At 50.0% G+C, this 22,850-nt stretch overlaps 1 protein-coding gene across 1 annotated transcript in view; it reads left to right on the top strand.

Moving 5' to 3' along the window:
- The window catches only part of CDC42BPG (CDC42 binding protein kinase gamma), a 45,964-nt gene that overhangs the window by 4,999 nt on the left and 18,115 nt on the right, over positions 1-22,850 (top strand). Inside the window, exons 2-13 of the mRNA XM_063146297.1 lie at positions 11,941-12,032; positions 12,778-12,861; positions 13,378-13,473; positions 14,502-14,650; positions 16,665-16,758; positions 17,272-17,472; positions 18,143-18,391; positions 18,548-18,627; positions 18,826-18,941; positions 19,397-19,492; positions 20,799-20,920; positions 22,028-22,270. Of these exons, the coding sequence (XP_063002367.1) occupies positions 11,941-12,032; positions 12,778-12,861; positions 13,378-13,473; positions 14,502-14,650; positions 16,665-16,758; positions 17,272-17,472; positions 18,143-18,391; positions 18,548-18,627; positions 18,826-18,941; positions 19,397-19,492; positions 20,799-20,920; positions 22,028-22,270 (1,622 nt within the window). The remainder of the gene's footprint in view (positions 1-11,940; positions 12,033-12,777; positions 12,862-13,377; positions 13,474-14,501; positions 14,651-16,664; positions 16,759-17,271; positions 17,473-18,142; positions 18,392-18,547; positions 18,628-18,825; positions 18,942-19,396; positions 19,493-20,798; positions 20,921-22,027; positions 22,271-22,850) is intronic.

Raw genomic sequence — 22,850 nt, 5'->3', positions numbered from 1 at the left:
ACACTAGAGACCTTCAAGAGGCAGCTGGACAAGCATCTTTCGGGGATGATTTAGGGTGGATTCCTGCATTGAGCAGGGGGTTGGACTCAATGGCCTTGTGGGCCCCTTCCAACTCTGCTATTCTATGATTCTATACCTCCACCTCTCTCTCTCTCTCTCTCTCTCTCTCTCTCTCTCTCTCTCTCTCAGAGTTCAAAGCTGCCCCGATACTTGCCAAACTCAAGAGAAAGGGACAATTCAAAATCAAGAGGCCCCTGTGTGGAACGTCAGGAGGATAAGGGGACCTGTGATCCTCTAGATGTGGTTGGACTCCAATTCCCATCATCCCCAATGGTCAGGGATAATGGGAGTTGGAGGGCCACAGCTTACCCACCCCTGGTCTAAGCTATCTTGCGGACAGCTTTGGGGGTATTCTCACCGAAGTTTGACGGGAGGGAAACCCTACTGTTTGCTTTCCCGGCTAAGTCACTGAGAGTTTGGGGTGGGTTTGCTATTCTGCTTTGCATGCAAAGGGCCCCAAGTTTCATCTCTAGCTAGAAAGATCAGCTGGCAAGAAACGGGAAAGCAGACATGTCCAAACACCGGCATTCTGCTGCTAGTCAGAGCGGGTAATAACGGGGCGAGGTGGACACATTATCCGGCCTGACCCAAAGCAGCTTCCTGTGTTTTGATGGAGGGACGTAATTCAGGGCGAGAACATGGGCTTTGCATACAGGTCTCAGGTTCAAATTCTGGCAGAATCTCCAGCAAAAAGGGGATGGGAGAGGCCCTTCTGTGTTTGAGATCCATTTAGGGTGCAATCCTATGCTTTGCTTTGCTGGCTGGGGCCTGCGGGGAATTGTTGGACTTTTTTTTCTTTCTGTCTGAACATGCAAAGGATTGTTGCCCGTTCACAAGTCTGTTTTAAGTTGACCACTGGTTTGACCTAGAACGCGGCAGGTTCCTGGGCTCCTATTAGCACTCTGAGCTTGCAGGTAACGTCACGGAGTGTCAAAAATGGAAGAAAGAGCAGCCAGTGGACTTAGAATTTGAATGATGTTTAAACAGCATCTCTGAGTTAATAATAATATAATATAATGCATTTATTTCTTACCCACCTCTTCCTCTGGATCGAGGTGGGTCCTCTGGAGTTGCACTAAATGAAATCCTTACGTTGAGGCTTGTTTTGCAAGCAGGGGGATGACTAGCTCAGAGGAAAAATCTCTTCTTCTCCTACCCCCGTGCCCTTGTTCCCAGCGTCATATGTTCATTCTGAACGCCTTTGATGCGGGGGGGGGGGGGCTGCTGGTGACCCAGAAACACCCCCAACCATCTGCAGCCCCTGGGTGTAACCATCATTTTCATCTTAAACATTAGCTATCATCACCCAATCAACTCAACTGACTGCTAGGTCACGGAACGCTCACAAGTGGTCTAACTGCTCATGGGGAAACTGTCAGCCATAGAATCATAGAATAGTAGAGTTGGAAGGGGCCTACAAGGCCATCGAGTCCAACCCCCTGCTCAACGCAGGAATCCACCCTAAAGCATCCCTGACAGATGTTGTCCAGCTGCCTCTTGAAGGCCTCTAGTGTGGGAGAGCCCACCACCTCCCTAGGTAACTGATTCCATTGTCGTACTGCTCTAACAGTCAGGAAGTTTTTCCTGATGTCCAGCTGGAATCTGGCTTCCTATAACTTGAGCCCGTTATTCCGTGTCCTGCACTCTGGGAGGATCGAGAAGAGATCCTGGCCCTCCTCTGTGTGACACAGAGGAGGGCCAGGATCTCTTCTTCTTGAAGGCCTCTAGTGTGGGAGAGCCCACCACCTCCCTAGGAAACTGGTTCCATTGTCGTACTGCTTTAACAGTCAGGAAGTTTTTCCTGATGTCCAGCCAGAATCTGACTTCCTATAACTTGATGAGGGTGAGCACTTTGATGCAGGAAGTGAAAAGGCCTTTTGGTTGCAAGGAAAACTGCCCCACTGGGACTTTGGGTGGGCAGCAAAGGAAATATTCCGAGGCAGAGAAGGTCTGTGAGGCAGTGAAGGAGGGTGAAGAGGTCTTGAGTAGGGGGATTGACGTAAGAAGCCAAATCAGGTGTCCAGTAAGTTTGCCTCCATGAATCCTTCTCCTGCAATAAACACTTTAGCTTTCCTTTAGATAAAACATATATATTATGATGTAACGCGTACCACCAAACCCTTTCCCCTGTGGCGGCTCCGTACCACGTGAATTACACTTCACAACCAGACAAGACCTGTTCTTCAGGTCTGGGTGCTGGGTGGGTGTGTCCTTGATCTTGTAGTTTAGATTTATTTATTTTATTTCCTGGGATCCAAAGTGTGCTCATTTGGTGGCGGCTGGTTGGATATTGACCATTGTTGTTGTGCATCCATTTCCGAGGCAAAGCAGCCGGGGTGGACAGAACCCTTTCCCAGTCCTAAGAAGCAGAGAGCTTTGGCCAAAGGACATAAAAAGAGCCCTGCTTGATTGGACCAAGGGTTTGTCTCGTCTAGATGCCCACGGGAAGCCCCCAAGCAGGAGATCAGTGCAAAACAACCTCCTGGCCATGTTCCCCAGTGACTGGTGCACGTAGGCTGACTGCCTCTAATACTAAAGCACATAGCCATCAGGACTAGTAGCCATGGATACCCTTCCTCTTCAGGAATTTATCTAACCCTCTTTTAAAGCCATTGGACTAGTAGCCATGGATAGCCTTCTTCACACATCGATAGGACTCCTTCACACAGGGCAGAGTTAAACTGTGGAACTCACTACCACAAGACGTGGCGATGGCCACCCATTTGGATGGCTTTCGAAACGGGGTTGGATAAATTCCTGGAGGAGAAGGCTATCCGTGGCTACTAATTATGATGGCTATATGCTACCTCCAGTATCTGAGGCAGTAAGCCTGTACCAGTTGCTGGGGAACATGGGTGCTGTTGCATTCATGTCCTGTTTGTGGGATCCTGGCTTGGCCACTGCGTGAACAGAGTGCTGGACTAGATGGACCCTTGGTCTGATCCAGCCTCAGGGCTCGTCTGATGTTCTTATGAGGAGTAAATCTTGTCCGTGGGCCATTGCTGGGCATTGCCTCGGTACGTGCCCAATCCACACCTACCCGACCTGCTACCATATTCACAGTGCAGCAGTCACACACCCCGAAAGCCTCCTCTGCTGCCTACCTGAAACACCTGCCTTCCCTCTTTCCATGATACGTCGTCCTCCCCCCAACGTTCACTGAGCGGCTGTCAATAACCCTGACGTCTCCCCGCCCTCCCTCACCTGCCTCGCACAGCTTTTCCGATGAGGAGTCACTGCTCCCTGTCTTGGCTCATGATTTGAGGATGATGCATAACTAGAGGGGGGTGGAATGCCAAATGTGTTTGTTGTTTCCGTTGCCAAGGCAACTCGGCCAGGCCGGGCAACCCGGCAAGGTGGCTTTTGGATTCCAACCTGTCATTCAGTTCCTAGGTGGGCTGTTTTGTCAAACTGGGATACTTTAAAGAGGCAGAAAAAGAGTCCGTGGGCCTGAAGAAAAGGCTGGTTTAAATCGGAACATAGGAAGCTGCCTTATGCAGGGTTGGATTATCCATCCATCTAGGGTGGTGTTGTCTGCACTGACTGGCAGTAGCTGTCTGAAATCTCAGTCAGGGCTCTTCCAACCTGGAGTTGCCGGGGTCAAACCTGGGACCTTTTGCGCATAAAGCAGGGGTTCTGTCACCAAGCCACATCTCTCCTTGTGATAAATCAACATATTCCGAGTCAGCACTGGCCTATTAAGCCCAGTATTGTTGACACTGACTGGCAGCAGCAGTTCTCCAATGATTCAGGCAGGGTTCTTTCCTCGCCCTACCTGGAAAAGACGGGGATTGAACTGGAGACCTTTAGCACGCAAAGCGTGTGTGCTGCCCCTGAGCGACAGCCCTTCCACTCCTGACAGCGTGGCTTCCCCCACTTTTTACCTGCTGTAATTATCTTTGCTGAAGTGGGAACAACCGTCGGGCTTTGGAAACACACTCCGGCCAGAGTCAGAGCCGGCTCCACGCTGTGTAGGAGCAATGATCAACAACGGTGCTGTGTGCGAGGAGGGATCGAGGCCAGGGGGCAGCCAAGGGCGGCGACCCCTAGGAAGGGGTAGCTTTTCCAGGGTGGGGCGTGGGGCTCAGACCCAGGGCGGTCCCCACCCTGCCTGCCATGCGTGGAATGCTGTCCTGCCGGTTCTTCCGGGCATGTCTGAGCCAGAGCCCAGGTTTTCCACCATGGAACTAAGACTGGAAACAGTTTGGGAACGGAGGAACAGCAGCCCCGTAGCTCTTCAGGGGACAAGCTGCTTCCTTAGGCCAAGCGGGGTGGGGTGGCGGTGTCCTCTCCCTGCTGCTAGATCCAATTCTCAGCACTAGATCCAAACAGTGGCTGGGAATTCCCTACACACATATGCAAACTGGATCGTAGAATCATAGAATATCAGAGTTGGAAGGGGCCTACAAGGCCATCGAGTCCAACCCCCCGCTCAATGCAGGAATCCACCCTAAAGCAGCCCTGACAGATGGTTGTCCAGCTGCCTCTTGAAGGCCTCTAGTGTGGGAGAGCCCACGACCTCCCTAGGTAACTGATTCCATTGTCATACTGCTCTAACAGTCAGGAAGTTTTTCCTGATGTCCAGTTGGAATCTGGCTTCCTTTGACTTGAGCCCGTTATTCCGTGTCCTGCACTCTGGGAGGATCGAGAAGAGATCCTGGCCCTCCTCTGTGTGACAACCTTTTAAGTATTTGAAGAGTGCTCTCATGTCTCCCCTCCATCTTCTCTTCTCCAGGCTAAACATGCCCAGTTCTTTCAGTCTCTCTTCATAGGGCTTTGTTTCCAGACCCCTGACCATCCTGGTTGCCCTCCTCTGAACACGCTCCAGCTTGTCTGTGTCCTTCTTGAATTGTGTTGATCTTCTCGAGATCAACTGAGGTTGCCAGAGACCTTCTTTTCTTTTTCAAAATTATGGACAGTTTCAGACAAGTGATGAGAATTAAAACAGGAACAGCCACGCGAGAAACGCGAACCGCAGTGCAACAGCTCATTAATCTTCCTGCAGTGGTGGGTAGGATGGGTCCACAAAATATGGTATGTAGGTGAGAGAAGGTGAAGATTTGACAGAGAGAGAAAAGGAGAGGAATGTTACAGGCGTTTCCAGTCAAAAGGGCCTTTGGGAAACTTTCATACTTTCCCCATCTGTACAGGGGCATATATTTATATTCTTATTGGGGAACCTCGGCTTTCCCTTGCTCCAGATATATTGGACTACAACTCCCATGCTGCCTGGGGATGATGGGATTGTAGTACAACACAGCTGGAGGGTGCCCGGTTGGGGAAGCCTGGGATGTGGAAAGAATAAAAAGCAGGTTTCTAAATAATGTTTTAAAAAAGGAAAGGTTGGATTACATTTTAGCTTCACAAGGCATCTTGTGCAGAACCATGAAAATATCCCACACTGTAGATGTCCGTCCTTTAGGAGTCAGAGACATGTGTTGCTTCTTCTTCTTCTTCTTCTTCTTCTTCTTCTTCTTATTATTATTATTATTATTATTATTATTATTATTATTATTACATTTTTATACCGCCCAATAGCTGAAGCTCTCTGGGCGGTTCACAAAAATTAAAACCATGAAGAGCATAAAAACAACCAATAATCTACAAACACAAATACAAAATACAATATAAAAAGCACAATCAGGATAAAACCACACAGTAAAAATTGATATAGGTTAACATTTATTTGTTTATTAAATTTATATACCGCCCCATAGCCGAAGCTCTCTGGGCGGTTTACAAAAGTATACGGAATTAAAACAGCAAAGTTTAAATTTAAATTAAGTGTTAAAATACTGAGAAAATAAAAAGGTCTTCAGATGGCGATGGAAGGAGTACAGTGTAGGGGCCAGGCGGACCTCTCTGGGGAGCTCATTCCACAGCCGGGGTGCCACAGCAGAGAAGGCCCTGCTCCTGGTAGCCACCTGCCTCACTTCCTTTGGCAGGGGCTCGTGGAGAAGGACCCCTGAGGATGATCTTAAGGTCCGGGCAGGCACATATGGGAGGAGGCGTTCCTTCAAATAACCTGGCCAAGCTTGCCTGAGTTATTTATTTACTTATTTATTTGTTGCAAGCCCAATGCCACATTTTTGGAAGCAGCCAAAACAGTTTACAAAAATTCAGAAAACAATAATCATAAAGGAATAAAAACACAGTAAAAGATGAAGTGATTAAAAACAGGCTTAAAAACCATGACAACAGTTTTAAAAGCCCATTAAAAAAACACCAGGAGAAACCCCGGAAAAAGCCCTTTACTACATGCCCAGCAAGCTAAGGTGCCTTCAGAAGAACCTCTCCTGCTGATTTTAGTCACGGGGCAGGTTCATACCAAGATAGGTGATCCCTCAGATAGCCAGCACTTAAGCTATTTAGGGCTTTAAAGTTTAAAACCAAAACCTTGAATTGGGCCCAAAAAATAATAATAATAATAATAATAATAATAATAATAATAATAATAATAATAATATATTTCTTCCCTGCCTCTCCGACTGGATCGAGGCAGAGAACAACAAGCGTAAAATACATAAAATACTGATTAAAAACATGGCATACACTGTTTAAAAACATCCTAAAAGCATCCTAAAAACATACTAAAAGCCTCCTAAAATTCCACTGGATAGGCCTGCCGGAAGAGATCAGTCTTGATAGCTTTCTTGAACGCTAAAAGACGGTCAAGCTGACGAGTCTCCTCCGGCAGGCCGTTCCAGAGTCTGGGAGCAGCAGAAGAGAAGGTCCTCTGGGTAACGGTTGTTAATCTAGTTCTTGCTAGCTGAAGTAGATTCTTCCCAGAGGACCTGAGTGTGCGGGGCGGATTGTACGGGAGAAGGCGATCCCGCAGTTAGCCTGGACCCAAACCATGTAGGGCTTTAAAGGTGATAACCAACACTTCATACTTCGCCCGGAAACTAATTGGCAGCCAATGAAGAGATTTTAGGACTGGTGTGATGTGGTCACCCCTAGGTGTTCCAGTGATCAAACTGGCTGCCATATTTTGAACTAGTTGAAGTTTCCGGACTAGGTGCAAAGGTAGCCCTATGTAGAGCGCATTGCAGAAGTCAAGCCTCGAAGTTACCAGCGTGTGCACGACCGTCTTTAGGTCTTCTAACTCTAGGGAGGGGCAATCAGTGTAAATCTTTCAGTTTTGGTTTGATATGAACTTGTTACTGTCTACTCATAAGCAGTGCAGCTGCCCCATTTTGTAGCAATTGAAGCTTCTGGACACTCTTCAAAGGTAGCCCTGTGTAGATCACATTACAGTAGTCTAGCTGTGACATCACAAAGACGTGGCTAACTCTTGTGAAAAGCTTTTTGTGCAGTGTTAAGGGGATGATCTAATTCTATCCATGCGCCAGGATCCCCGGAAATCAACGGGTCATTTTCCAGTTGCAAAAATTAGATCAAAAGTAATTGCTACTGAAGGTTCGCCTCCATTTCCTGGAATGAACAAAGGAAAGATTCCACGCCAACTAGAAATTTATGTTCTGGAAGAAGTCACTGATTATGTGAATGAAGTAATATATGCATATCACTTGAAGGACCGGAACATCCGGATGTACAAGATGTGACTGAAGCCGAACACGCCATATACGTGAAGTTCATTAACAGCTGTGCAAAATTACAACGGAAGAACATGAAAGATCTAAAAGTATCTAGGTTTAATCATTCCTATTTATTAACCGTACCTATAGGCCATCCTATAAGTTCTCAGGGCAGCTCACAACGTGAAATTTAATTAAAACTTTAACCAATTCAAACAGTGGTAACTGTGAAACATTTCTATTTTGGTTTTACAGTGGTGATGTACAGTCTCACTCAACCTTTGCCACCTTAATTTTTATTTTTAACACACACACCCTTTCAATGCACTGATTACAAGACCCCATCCAGACTTGGTTTAGGAAGCTGGACACCTAGGATGGAATCCAAGTTAGTCCCATTGAAATGAATGGGACTTAAACCCATTTATTTCAATGAGTCTACTCTTAAGTAGAACTTTAGTTGGATCCTACACTTGGGTTTTACCCTTCTGTGAGTGGCATGCAGACTTAATTCATGTTGAGAGTAGACCAGTTGTGTAGAACCTCAAACCTAAGGGCTGAATCGAGACCCTGGAGAACCCAGTCCAGTCCTCCTACGTTCCCCAAAGGCCATGTCTGTTCCCCTTTCCCACCCCTAAGAACAGAAGAGCCCTGAGGCTGGATCAGACCAAGGTTTCATCTACTCCAACACTCTGTTCACACAGTGGCCATTGGCCAGGGACCAGCAAAGCAAGGCATGGTGCAACAGCACCCTCCCACCCATGTTCCCCAGCAACTGGTACACATAGGCTTACTTCCTTGGATACTGGAAGTAGTACATAGCCATCAGGGCTAGTAGCCATGGATAGCCTTCTCCTCCAGGAATTTGTCTAACCCCCTTTTCAAGCCATCTAAATTGCTGGCCATCACTACATCTTATGGTAGTGAGTTCCATAATTTAACTATGCACTACGTGAAGAAGTCCTTTTATTTGTCCTGAATCTCCCAGCACAACCATTGGTCGTTGGGTGGTTTCCTAGCTTCCCCTAAGGCTTAGTTCCTGGAATAAGACCGTTATGCTAAAGTATGTGAGTGTTTTCAGTATTTTGCACCCACCCATCCCTTTGCCTTTAGCTCCGCCCACCACTGAGTCGCTGCCCCCAAAAGCTTGTCTGAAATGGAATTCGAAACTGATTCCAACGTTGATATTGGACCCACTGAAAACAATGGCCATGACTTACTCATCTCATTGGTTTCAATGGGTCTTCTCTAAGCAGAGCCATAGAAGTATAGCTTCCAAATCGTGTGAGGTACTGGTTCCTCTCTATTCAGCCCTGGTTAGGCCTCCTCTAGAGTATTTTGTCCAGTTCTGGGCACCACAATTCAAGAAGGACGCAGACAAGCTGGAGCGTGTTCAGAGGAGGGCAACCAGGATGATCAGGGGTCTGGAAACAAAGCCCTATGAAGAGAGACTGAAACCACTGGGCATGTTTAGCCTGGAGAAGAGAAGGCTGAGGGGAGAGATGATAGCACTCTTCAAAGACTTAAGAGGTTGTCACAAAGAGGAGGGCCAGGATCTCTTCTCGATCCTTCCAGAGTGCAGGACACGGAATAACGGGTTCAAGTGACAGGAAGCCAGATTCTGGCTGGACATCAGGAAAAACTTCCTGACTGTTAGAGCAGTGCGACAGTGGAATCAGCTACCTAGGGAGGTTGTGGGCTCTCCCACACTAGAGGCCTTCAAGAGGCAGCTGGACAAGCATCTGTCAGGGATGCTTTAGGGTGGATTCCTGCATTGAGCAGGGGGTTGGACTCGATGGCCTTGTAGGCCCCTTCCAACTCTGCTAGTCTATGATTACATGGATCCAGCCCAGTGTGTGCGCATCACAGGAAGAAAGAGAGGTAGGGATTACAGCCAGGACTCCTTTCCTTCACAGGGAGAGGGCGAAAAATGCCAAACTCAGCAGATCTAGGAATTCTGCATGCCAGAAGAGTGTTGCGTCGCTGTGCTCACCCCGTGGGCATTTCGCTGGCAAGCACTAGGAAGAGGTGCCTCCCTGCCTCGGTTTGACAACCTGTCCCCTAAACGCTTTGCTGGTGATCTCCTCCTTCCCTTCCTGGCCTACAGGGAGTCATTTTGTCCCGTCCCCCCGAAAGTCCATGGGGTTTCTTGTTCAGGAACCCTTAATTTTTTTAGAAGTTTAAAAATTATTTTTGGAACAGCCCAAAGCTGGTGTCAAGGGGCGGCGTGGTGAGGCACCTGCCGAGGGCCCACCTGCCAGGAAGTCCATATACCTGCTCCTCCTCTTCACGGTTGCTACCTGCTTGTTCACCTGCTTCTTGCTCTGACCCAGGCGGCGGTGGTGGTGGTAGGTAGAAGGCCCCTGCCTCTCTGCCTCTCAAGGAAGCAATTGCTGGCCAGGAGGAGGAGGAGGAGGAGTTGGTGACCATGGTGGTGGTGAGAAGGTGGACTCACTAAGGCAAAGTGAAGAGATCTTGGGCTCTCCAAAACTTGGCTGCAGTCAGCAATGGAACAACTCCAAGTGAAATTGGCTGTAACTTGCCGCTTGGTTTAAGCCTGGGGCAGATTGAAGGAATTTTATAGAGGGGAGGTGTTGTCCTGGGAAAAAGAGTGTGTGTGCCACAGAACCTGCCTGTTTGTCGTCCCAGGGTTCATCTCCAGTTGGAGAAGACTGCCTCTGTGCAGAGTACATTTTCCTCACCATTGCCTCCCAGGCAATCCCCGTGTCTCCAGATCATGCTTGCTTTTAACCCACTAGCACCTCTCTCTCTCTCTCTCTCTCCCCAAATTAAGAGAAGGTTGTTGGTTCTTTCTTAATCCTTTACCTGCAGGTGCTGGTTCAGCAAACCTGAGCATTTTTGCAGCTCTTAAGATGTTACAGTTAAGTGTCCTCCTCCTCCTGACAATGTAGATGTTAGACATATCTCTATAGTCCCTGCTCTACACCTCTAGTGGGAACAGGATACTGGGGAAGGTGCTGTTGAAATGAATGGGCCCTTTTTGTGGGGAGGAAGATGCCGTTTGGAAGTGTGTGAGGGGCCCCAATCTGGAATGCGACCAGAGCAGGGGGCAAAGGGTGAAAGCCCCCCTATGCCCCACACCAAGATCCTGATTTGCACTTTGTGAAAAACAACTCTCCACTCAATGGCAGTAGTACATGAGTGATGTTGCATGTCATTTGCAACTGAGTAGAGTTGACCAATCACTTCCCATGATTTTGGAACTGTCTTTTGAGTTGATGCCTTTTTTGGCCTTTTTTTGCACGCTGTTTGGCTCATTTTCGGCTTGTGAAAAGGGGCTACAGCTGCAAAGAACAAAGGAAACTTGTCGTTTTTAAAAGAAAATGAGGAAGGAGCTGAGATTCTCAGGGAGGTTCTGAATCTGTGCTTGATACCAAACGTTTGACCCGGCTAACGCAAGGATGGAGTTGCTGGAGAGACGTCCTTTTCGTGGCCGGCTGTTTTGCCTCCTTCCTTCTCCGAGGTGCCTCTGTCCTTACAGGAAGAGACAGGTGCCACAGCATGATTAGGGCTAACAAGCGTGGCATGACAGGGCACGCAGGCTTGATGCCCCACCCTGGACACCGACAGGAGCAGGCAGGAAAACGAGTCGGATCACTGTGACTTTTAAGCCCCGGTTGGAGAACAGCCGCCTCTCTGCCTGCTGCCTCATTTTGCCCTCTCTGGGAGCGTCCCGAACAAGGAAAGAGAGTGTGGCGGGCATGGCTCCAAATTTGGGAGGTGTGAGAGCTAGTGGTTAGAGCAAGGAGGGGTGTGAATCTCAGGACTGGGATTATGTCCTGTTTAACGGCCTCGAAGAAGCGATGGAACATGGCCTCAGGCTGGCTCCTATTTTTGCTCCCTTGCACAGAAAAATAATCACAGTGCAGGCTCTCCGGCTAGCGGCTTCCCACAGAGAGGCCCACAAAGTTGTGTTACCACAAGGGTGGGGGACCTCAGGCCTGGGGAGGGCAAACCCAGCCCTCTGCGATGGCCCAAATGGCCCTGGCTCTTCCCTCTATCCACTGACCGTTTGTTTTTTGGCAGAGGACTCCATAGACATCAAGAGAAGGTGGGGACAAAAATCCCATGCGAAAAAGTAAAATAAAAACAAAGGGATGTGAGGTTTGGGGAGGAAGGAAGGAAAGAAACCAGGGAAAGACCTGGGGGGAAAAGGCAAAGGCGCCCATGTGCCTGAACCCGGGCCTAAATGACCTCCCTTTTCAGCTCTGATGGACAGGTTTGGCGACACTCGTGTTTATCTTTTTCCCTTTGAGTATGTTGATACGGCCGGTCAGCAACTCAACCAAACGGGCTGAATTTCTCTCTTCTCTCTTTGCAGCTTCCCCTTTTGCCACCAGGGCAAAGCAGCTGCGTTTGCGGCGAGAGGACTTTGAGATCTTGAAGGTGATTGGGCGGGGAGCTTTCGGAGAGGTGAGTGCCACTGGGTCGTAGGAAGACACCTGACCCTGGAAAGCGGGCGTTTGGGGAGCTCTAATTCTACGCTGCGGGTTGCTGGGAGAACTTCCTGTTCCAGGGGCTGTATGATGCTCCAATCCAGGATCCTAGTTTGTTGTTCCCAAACAAGCCAGGATGGATAAGCCAACAACAAACCAGGATCCTGGATTCAGGCACCACCATGACCAGTGTCAAGGTTAGGCAGGGTTGGGCAGTGGCCAAGAGTTTACATCCCAGCAGGGGCCAAATGACAAGAATTTTTCCTCCTCTTCACCGTTAGAACATCAGAAGAGCCCTGTTGGATCAGACCAAGGGTCCATCCAGGCCAGCCTTCTGTCCACACAAAAGCCCACGGGAAGCCCATGTTCCCCAGCAACTGGTGCCTCTGATACTGGAGGTAGAACATAGCTGACAGGACTAGTACCCATGGACAGTCTCCTCCAGGACTTTTCTTAGCCCCCTTTTAAAGCCGAGAGTTGCTCTTCTCTTTGCCATGGCAACGTTCTGGTTCGCTGGCCCAGGCAACGGTGGTGGTGGTGAGAGGGCGCGCAGGAAACGCCCCGGCCTCCTGGCTCCCTGGCTCTCTGCCCAGTGAGCAAGTGGCAGCCATGATGAGGAAGAGGAGGAGGCAGCCGTTGTCCATGGCAGTGAGAAATCTTGCCCATGGGCCCTGGAGTTGGGGCTGGGGCTGCCCATCAGTGCCGTCTCCTCTTCCCTTTAGGTGGCGGTCGTGAGGATGAAGCAGACGGAGAACGTCTACGCCATGAAGATCCTGCACAAATGGGAGATGCTGAAACGAGCAGAGGTACCGTGGGCCACCCGGCCCTCTCCAAGCGACTGTGTCATGGTTCCCCCACCCCCAAGCAACGGTGGGGGAACAAGGAACCGGGGGCAGGGTGGGGGAACCATTTAGGACAGGCCTGGGGAGTCTTTTGTTTACTGCCGAGGGCCGCATTCCTTCATGGGTGATAAGCTGGGGCCGTCGTCCAAAGTGAACAGAGTGATGGACATGCAGTGGAGGCTGGTGGGTCCGATGTCAGTGGGGCAGCGAATCCGCTCCGGGTTTCAGACGGAACCAGTCAGAACTCTAAAGGAGCTGTCCAGTTGCTTCCCTCAGACTGAAAGAAGCTCTCCTCCTCTGCCTGATGGGGTGGGGAGCAAGTGACCAGGGGGGGGCTGCCCACCTCTTGCCCTGAGTCTTGGCTTGGGTGCCTAGCTCCATCTTGTCCCAAGGATTACTGGCTGCCCTCTGCTGGAGACAGTATGCTCCGCTAAAGTGTGCTCTCGTTCAGAGGTGTTTTCTCTGCCTGGCTCCTTTCAGACAGCTTGTTTCCGAGAGGAGCGGGACGTGCTAGTTCACGGGGACAGGCAATGGATCACCACTTTGCACTACGCCTTTCAGGACGACCACTACCTGGTAAGTCCTCACACAAGCTATTGCCAAAACGTCGGAGAGAAACAGGAGGAGGCTGGCTTCTCTTGAACCCCGGATAAAATGAAGAGGGAAACCACACCTTGGATTAGAAGGAGAGAGAGAGAGAGAGAAAGCAAGCAAACTCAGGTGCTGAACTGGCTAAAATATAATTTTCTTGTCGTTCAACACATTTCGGAGTCGAGAGGCACCTCTCTCGGGAACTTGCAATATTTTCTCATACAGGGCTTCCCCAACCTCTGTGCACATTTGGAAAGGGAAGAATCCGCTGTGGGCGCCACCACAAAATGGCTGCCATAAAGGAGGTGGTTAGTCACATGATGCCTGCGCTGGGAGAGGGGGGTGGCTAGAGTGAGCGAAAGCAGGGTGGATGGAGAAATACTAGAGGTTAGAGAGGGAAAGAAAGAACACTCTCCTAATATGTTTTGGAAGGTGGCAGGGAGTGGAGTTTTATGGGCATAGCTGTAGGTCTCTGTGGGCGCCACGTTGAGAACTCCTGTTCTAGTACCTCTTAAGGTATAGTAGCCTTGAAAATGGTTTTAAAACAGCCATGTTTTCCTTTCTATCCATCCTCATTCACGAACGGCCTCTTTATTCAGCAGAGAACTACAAGAGCTACAATAGAAGGACATTTTGCCCAATTCAGCACCTGAGTTCATTCTCTCTCTCTCTCTCTCTCTCTCTCTCTCTCTCTCCTTCTTTTGAACTGTCTCCCTTCTTTTTTCTTCTTCTTTTTTTGAGGGCAAGTTTTAGCAATTTAATTAGAAATGCACAAAATCTTGCAAATGAGAGTTATTACTTAAACTTCTCCACTGAAGTAGGAATGCCATCAAAGAAAAGGAAAGAAATATCAACTTTTGTTTGATTCTTTTCGTCGTTCTCGGAGTTATTTTGTGCCAGAGGTGGGCAACTGTTCCTGTGCCAGGGGCTGGATTGCCTTGTGGGATGTCCAAAGCCCCATCCTCTGCTGTCATCAGAGTCCTCCCTTTTACCCTTTCATCTTCTTTTCCCAGTACCTAGTGATGGATTACTATGCCGGGGGAGATCTGCTCACCCTCCTTAGCAAATTTGAGGACCGCCTCCCCGAGGACATGGCTTGCTTCTACTTGGCAGAGATGGTCCTGGCCATCCATTCCCTCCACCAGCTCAGATACGTTCACAGGTACGTGAACCCTGGCCTCTAAGCCAGCATGGAAACACGCCTGCCCCCTCCTTCCTCGGTTTCTTTACTTGCAAGATGGGCCATGTAGTATCTAGTCCTAGAGGAGGGCTTGAGGAAGGGGAAGGCATGCAGAAGATGATGAGCAAGCGAAGCTCGGTTAGACTATTGCAAGGAAAGGAATCATGGTTAGACTACTGCGTCATGCCCAACGTGGGGCTACCCTTGGAGAGTGTAGTTTGGAAGCTTCGGTTGGTGCAAAATGCAGCAGTTGGGCTGCTAAGCAGTGCTTATATCATGATCACATCACCCTAATACTGATAGATCTGCACTAGTTGCTAATTGCTTTACAGGCTCAATTCAGGGTCTTGCTGTTAACCTGGCTCTCTGAGGGCCTGCCTATCTTGGTATGAACCTACTTCGTTATTAAGGTCAGCAGAAGAGGACCTTTTCAAGACACCCTCGCTTGCTGAGGCTTGCTCGTTGGGTGTGCAGGAAAAGGCTTTCTCCTGTGTTACTCTCAAACTCTGCCCGTGTGACTGTTCTCCACTCTCTGCCTTCAGGAAGGGTATCAAGACCAACCCTTTAAGCTGGGCTTTTTAAAAAATTGTTGTTAAAACGTTTCAAGAAGCTTTTAATGTTTAACTATGTTGCTTGATGTTTTGAACCTTTTGTACACCATCTTGGGTGGCGCAGAAATTCCACAAATTAGAAATAAATGAAAGCAAAGTTCGTCGCTATGGCGGGGAGCGCTTGTTAGGTGATTTTGAAATGTTTGTTGCTGCAAATCCTGCTAGGCTCTCTGTAATCTCAAGTGTGGGAAGGGATGCAGAGAATCCGGAAGTCCTAGATTCCAAATTCCACACTGGCCCTCAAATACGAAACTGATAACATTTAGAAGTTCTCTTTTCCAGCCTTGTGTCCCACTCTTTGCATAACAAAAAGAGAAAAGAAAAGAAACACACTCACACACACACACACACACACACGCCTGCAACTAGGTGTTGTTCCCTTCCTAGAAGTGAGAGAATCGTAGAATTTTAGAGTTGGAAGTTCTCATCCATATCACCTCAAATACAATAAATACTTCAGTTAATTTGCACCCTGATCCACGTCATCCCAAAACAAAAGAAAATGTTTTTTTCTCAGCTTAATTGCCATGAAGGGGAATATTTGAGTGGGTGGGTCGGAGATGTTGCAGCATGCTCCAGACGCAATCCCTCTTGAAGATCATCGCTGCATGACAATTAAGCAGAGGAAGAAAACACCTTCCATTGGCACCAATGAACACTAGGGGTCCTGGGAAATTATTTCGGGGGGCCCAGGAAGTAGTTTCAGGGGCCCTGGGAAATAGTTTCGGGGGGCTGGGAAATAGTTTCAGGGCCCTGGGAAATAGTTTGGGGGCCCAGGAAATAGTTTCGGGGGCCCTGGGAAATAGTTTCGGGGCCTCCGGGAAATAGTTTCAGGGGCCCAGGAAATAGTTTCGGGGGCCCTGGGAAATAGTTTCGGGGCCTCCGGGAAATAGTTTCGGGGCCTCCGGGAAATAGTTTTGGGGGGCCCAGGAAATAGTTTCGGGGGGCCCAGGAAATAGTTTCGGGGGCCCCCGGGAAATAGTTTCGGGGGCCCTGGGAAATAGTTTCGGGGCCCTGGGAAATAGTTTCGGGGCCCTGGGAAATAGTTTCGGGGGGGCCGGGAAATAGTTTCGGGGCCCTGGGAAATAGATTCAGGGCCCTGGGAAATAGTTTCAGGGCCAGGCCCCTGTAGTCCCAAACCTAGCAATGCCCATATGCCCCAGATGTGTTCCAGGTGTCTAGCTGTGTATCCTAGCAACCCCACCTACCTTCTAGGCTTTTATCTCCCACCTTAAGAAAGGAATCCCTGCACACAAACTGGTGTGTGTGATTTCATCCTGTCCCTCCCCAAAAGCCCAGTTTAAGGCCCTGCTCCTTCTAGCCAACGATACTCCACACCCATCCTGGAGTCCCCGTGCTCACCCACGTTGTCCCAAACTCCACAGAGACATTAAGCCGGACAACATCCTCATTGATACCAACGGACACATCCGCCTGGCCGACTTTGGTTCCTGCCTCCGCTTGCGCCCGGACGGCACGGTGAGTCCGGCGTGCTGAGTTGCCCTGTGGGGAGGAATGAATGGACCAGCCCCTCTGTTTCTGGTCCGGTCCAGTTTCACGTGAGGTCATCCATTAGGCCCGTTTCTGTCCTGTTCTGCGTCCATCTGCGAAGTTTCAAACAAAACCGCACAAACGTTTGCGTTCTTGTTGAACGGGTCTTTTCACAAAACGTGGCTTTGTATCCACAATTTATCTTAAAAGTACAAAAAGATGGCATGCGTTTTAACCTAAAATGTACACTAGAGTACATTGTGTGTGTGTGCCATGAGCTGTATTATGAAATTCAGAGAAATGTAAAATGAAAAACCCTTGAAAGCTGGGCTCCTTTAGGGCTCTGACTGGTTGTGACGGCAACCCGGAGCAGATTCACGACCTCCCTAACAACGGAGCCACCGTTAATCGCTTCTAAAGACCGCCTGAGAAATGCGTCACCCCGCAAACCAAGATGGCGTCTGATTTCTGCTCCCTCCCTTCCATTCCTCCCCATCCCAGGTGGAGTCTTCAGTGGCTGTGGGGACCCCGGATTACATCTCCCCAGAGATCCTGCAGGCCATGGAGGACAGAAAAGGGAAATACGGCCCCGAATGTGACTGGTGGTCCCTGGGGGTCTGCATGTATGAGCTGCTTTTCGGGGAGACCCCCTTCTACGCCGAATCCCTGGTGGAGACGTATGGCAAGATCATGAACCACGAGGTGAGCAGGGGGTGGAGGGGTGGCTATGGTGCAGCAGGGGGTCTCCGGCAACTGCAGGTGTGTTGTCCGACTGAGCCAGTGTGGGGGCTGCGGCGGGCTGGGGCAGAGGTGAGACATGTTGCCTATGGACCACATGTCACCCTGCCCTGGGTTACACACACTTGATCCTCCCAGAGTGCAGGACAAGGAATAACGGGCTCAAGAGACAGGAAGCCAGATTCCGGCTGGACATCAGGAAAAACTTCCTGACTGTTAGAGCAGTATGACAATGGAACCAGTGACCTAGGGAGGTGGTGGGCTCTCCCACAGTAGAGGCGTTCAAGAGGCAGCTGGACAACCCTCTGTCAGGGATGCTTTAGGGTGGATTCCTGCATTGAGCTGGCGGTTGGACTCGATGGCCTTATAGGCCCCTTCCAACTCTACTATTCTATGATTCTAAATATGTCTGTCACCATTGGGCAAACGGGGTTTGTTGCCCTTACTCTAACTTGTCAGGAATGTAGAACCGGTTGTGAAGCACGGAACAGTGCGGAGAGGAGAAGGGACGCGTCCCTTGTACGTTTCACAATGGAAATAATGCACGAGATCGTCCGTGCAAGACGCCCGGGGGTCTCGGATGCCCAGGCTGCACCACATCCTCATTTGCTCTTTGGTTCCCCCCCCTCGCCAGGCCCATCTGCAGTTCCCGCCGGACATCACCGACGTCTCAGAGAACGCGAAGGACCTCATCCGGGGCCTGCTGTGCCGGCAGGAGCTGCGTCTGGGCCAGAACGGCATTGAGGATTTCAAGCGGCACCCCTTCTTCGAGGGCATTGACTGGGACAACGTCCGCAAGAGCTCCCCGCCCTTCATGCCGGAGGTGGCCAGCCCGGCTGACACCTCCAACTTCGACGTGGACGACGACATGCTGAAGGACTCGGTGAGGGGGCGGCCAGGGGGGCGGCGACACAGGCAAAGGGCTCCTCTCTCTTCAGGGCTGCATGATTCCCTCCAGGGAGCTGCGTCCTTCCGCACTTGCCAGCTACAGTAGAACAGACCCCAACGATTGCGTCCCTCCTTCTCTCTCCACTTCCAGGAGACGCTTCCGCCTGTCTCTCACGCTGCCTTCTCCGGCCACCACCTGCCTTTCGTGGGATTTACCTTCACTTCAGGGACGTGAGTAGAACTTCTACTTTATGCCCCCTCCACACACACAGGTGCTTTGGGGACCATATTGGAGGCCTCTGCTCTAACCACTACACCACGTTGCCTCTCAAATATGACCAATGTGAAGCGCCGTCTAATCCTCATGGTTCAGTTGAGAGCCCTTGTATGCTAAGTAGCGAATTCCCCAGTGTTTCGCTTTCCTTGCAGCCTCCGCGCTGAGAGGCACCCAGCCTCCCCCTCCGACAGCTCCAGCATGGCGCGGCTTGAAAAAAGGATCCGTCACCTGGAGCGCGAGAAGGTGGAGTTGAGCCGCAAGCTGCAAGGTATGGTGTTTTTTCCCATTATCATCATCATCATCATCATTTGGACTCGATGGCCTTGTAGGCCCCTTCCAACTCTGCTATTCTATGATTTCTTTTTTTGTAAAATTTCAACAAGAGGAAACTGAAAAGAAGAAGAAAAAAGAAAATGTAGCTGCGTAGATTTGTATATATCAATTTTGATCCATGCATATGAAACGGGTGTGTGTGTGTGTTTGAAAATACAGCTTTCTAGGAATTATATCTGCTTTAAGGTAGATTCCTGCATTGAGCAAGGGGATGGACTGGATGGCCTTGTAGGCCCCTTCCTGTTAATCTGGTGCTAAAAGAGTTCAAGTGCTGCTTGCAGGCTTCCTAGAAGCACCCAGTTGGCCGCTGTGAGAACTGGAAGTTTGCCGCCATCGGCCTTTGGTCTGATGCAGCCGGGTTTTTCCTAACGTTCTTCTTCTGACACACAGATGCTCTAGCAAAATCTCCTTCCAAGGCTCCCACCCCGGATTCGGAGATCAGGAGACTCCAGAACGAGATGGCGGCTTTGCGGAAGCAATTGGCAGGTACTTGCAAGCTGGTCTGATTTTCGGGATGGATGGAAGCAGAGGGCTTCCTCTCAGGGCTCCGACACTTGGTACCAAAGCTGCAGCGTCTCCTTCTGCCTGTAATGCAAGGGAGGGCTACCTCAGGCTAATTTAGGGTTCTGCCAGCCCCTCCCCAACCTCCACCCCTTGGTCTGGGGAGAGGAACACCCGCGAGAACAAATATGAAGGCTGGTGTCTCCAGTTTCAGTGGGACTGTGAAATCATTCTGGGATTCAGCCAGAACTCTAAAGGAGCGATCTTAGCCAACAAACCTATTTGGGGGGGAAGGTTCAGAACCTTGGATAGCTCCAGGAATAATGTTGTGTCCCACCCCCACACCAATAAAGGCAGTTCAATTACATGCATATTAGGCTTTGGGATTTTGCAGAAATCTTTTCCGTTCGGCATGGAAGTTCCATCAAACAGAGAAGTGGCCCCCATAAAAGGTGCCGTTTTAAAAATGCTGCCTGCCCTGTTAGGTGCTGCAGAGAGGTGTTGGGCTTGGAGGGCAGGTGACTGCATTATTCCAGCAGCCAGCGGGGAGGTTTCTAGGCGGCATCTGTGCCACGACACCGGCCTGTCCGCAGACACTCCCTGCTCAAGCGAAGCGCCACCGCTTTATGAGCCTGAGGCGAGGGACAAACACCACCTTTCTACAAACTATGCGGAGAAAGGGGTGAAACAGGAATGATTTCAGGAATAAAATAATGCGCTGTGAATTATAGGTGCTGATGGTGAATTAATGTCAGAACGGGCGTTAGATGTATATAGCTGCAGAGGATAAACGCCAAGGAGACACGTGGGATTTTGGTGGTAGTGAAACAAACTGAATAAAAATTTATTTCAATGTTCACCAACTTTGTTTCCTAATAAAACTTTTCAGACCCATGTTAAAAACCTCTCATCCAATCCTTTCTCTCTTCTCATACACGCTTTCCTTTCTCTCACACCTTCACTCTTGAACTTTCTTTATTATCAGGATTGTTTAATAGACACCCACTGACTATCTGCACCCTACACTCAAAAGACAACCCTCTTTACCCTGATCCTCTAATTCTCCCTCGAAGCAAAGTACTTTTATAACACGCCCCCCTTATCACCCCAGTCATTCCCTTATATATCCTCCTCCCCGCTCCTAAGATATTCAGTCTCCCCCCACTCAGGTCAACGTTGGAAACACAATAGACTTACAAATCCATTAGGATACATTAGGGAACTGACTTGTGGGGTGTAATGCCACAGTATTGTGGGCCCATCTCCCACCTCTTCTGCTCTCTCCTGCCAGAGAACCAGTTAGAGAGTGACCAGATCCAAAGGCAGCACCTCGACCGGATGGCCGCGAGCCAAGTGAAGTCTCTGGAGGAGCGTGTGACGTGTCTGGAGCAAGAGAAGAGCGAAGCCCTCCAGGTATGCCGTCCCTGGGCCTGCTGCAAAGGGATGCTACTGCCAGGTTTCCAGCCTCTGGCAAGGGAGAGCCGTTGCCTGCTCGCTCAAAGAGAGCTCCCAAAGACCTCCAAACTTTCAGATTCCACAGCGAGGACGTTCTGTCGCTCTAATTGCAAACCTGGGTGGTGAGTGCCGACAGCACGTGAGCAAAAGCGAGGCCACAAAAGGGAGGCATCAGTACCTAGACTGCCTGTCCTACAGCGTCCCCGTTAGGTGGTCATTTGGCCTCTCTTGAAAATCCGGTTTGCACATCACGGCCAATTCCTGGGTTGTTTCACCCAGATGTTGGGGTGGGAGGGTTGAGTAAGTGAATGCACTGCCTCCCACCCTCTCACCACTTCTGGTTTCAGTTAATAACTCAGGGTTATCTCTGGGCTGTTTAATCGAGTCACAAAACAACCCAGGAATGGGCTATTCCCAGGTTGTTAATTGAAAGCAGAAACCACGGGTTGTTTGATGGGTCAAATCGTAGAATCATAGAATAGTATTTATTTATTTATTTATTTGTTACATTTATATACCGCCCCATAGCCGAAGCTCTCTGGGCGGTTTACGAAAGTTAAAAACAGTAAACATTAAAAAAGTATACAAAATTTTAAAAACATGAAAACCACAGTATAAAAACCACAGTATCCATTTAAAAACAACAGTTCTGGGGGGTCCGTTAAATGGTGTTAAATGCCTGGGAGAAGAGAAAAGTCTTGACCTGGCGCCTAAAAGATAACAATGTTGGCACCAGGCGAGCCTCATTGGGGAGATCATTCCACAGTCGGGGGGCCACCACTGAGAAGGCCCTCTCCCTAGAGTTGGAAGGGGCCTGTAAGGCCATCGAGTCCAACCCCCTGCTCAGTGCAGGAATCAAATGTACACGGGGTCCCCAGGTAGTCACCCTTCCAGACACTGGCCAGGCCTGGACCTGCTTAGCTTCATCCAGGTTGCAGCACGCCATGCCTTCACACCATGTGTGTGCCAGGCTCTCCAGTCCGCTGGAGAATGACCCCGATGCAGCTGCCTCTGTGGCGGAGCGCACAGAGCCGACCGTCCCCGTGGGCGTTTCTTTTGGGCCAGGAGCTGGCCGAGGCACAGGAGCAGCTTCGGGCTCAGGCCTGGGAGCTGCAGGAAGAGCAGCTCCACCAGAAGGAGACGGCCGAGGAGCTGCAGAGCGCGGAGGCCAAGTGCGGGGAGCTGCGGGCCCAGCTGTTGCGGCATGCCCGGCACCTGCGCGAGCGGCAGGAGGAGACGGAAGCCGCGGCCCGGCGGGTGGAAGGTCTGCGGAAGGAGCTGAGCCGTACCGAGAGCGGGCGCAAGGAGGTAGCTGCCAGCCCTTCCCTCCTCCCCGGGTCCCACTCTTCCGGGGACCACCTGCCCCCCTTCACCTCCCTGTGGCTTCCTCCTGGAATCATAGAATAGTAGAGTTGGAAGGGGCTTCTAAGGCCATTGAGTCCAACCCCCTGCTCAATGCAGGAATCCACCCTAAAGCATCCCTGACAGATGCTTGTCCAGCTGCCTCTTGAAGGCCTCTAGTGTGGGAGAGCCCACCACCTCCCTAGGTCACTGGTTCCATTGTCGTACTGCTCTAACAGTCAGGAAGTTTTTCCTGATGTCCAGCTGGAATCTGGCTTCCTTTAACTTGAGCCCGTTATTCCGTGTCCTGCACTCTGGGAGGATCCTGTTCTTTTCTAACTCAGAAATCGTACCTTCCTAGGCTCCTAAGAGTCATGGGGTTTCAAGCCCATAAGCAGCTTCCTTAGAAAAACGTCCTCGGAAAGTCCTGTGACAAATGTCTCCTGCCACGATTCATTCGCCACTTGGGGAAAGTGTTATGAAGGCTGCGATTTATAGTCTTGTTATTAGAAAAGTTTTTTCCCTGGGACATCTGTGCAGGTGTTCC

This window comes from Elgaria multicarinata, chromosome 21 (assembly GCF_023053635.1).
Source record: "Elgaria multicarinata webbii isolate HBS135686 ecotype San Diego chromosome 21, rElgMul1.1.pri, whole genome shotgun sequence".
In the NCBI taxonomy this organism is placed as follows: Eukaryota; Metazoa; Chordata; class Lepidosauria; order Squamata; family Anguidae; genus Elgaria; species Elgaria multicarinata.
This window is presented reverse-complemented; position numbering and strand designations above follow the sequence as displayed.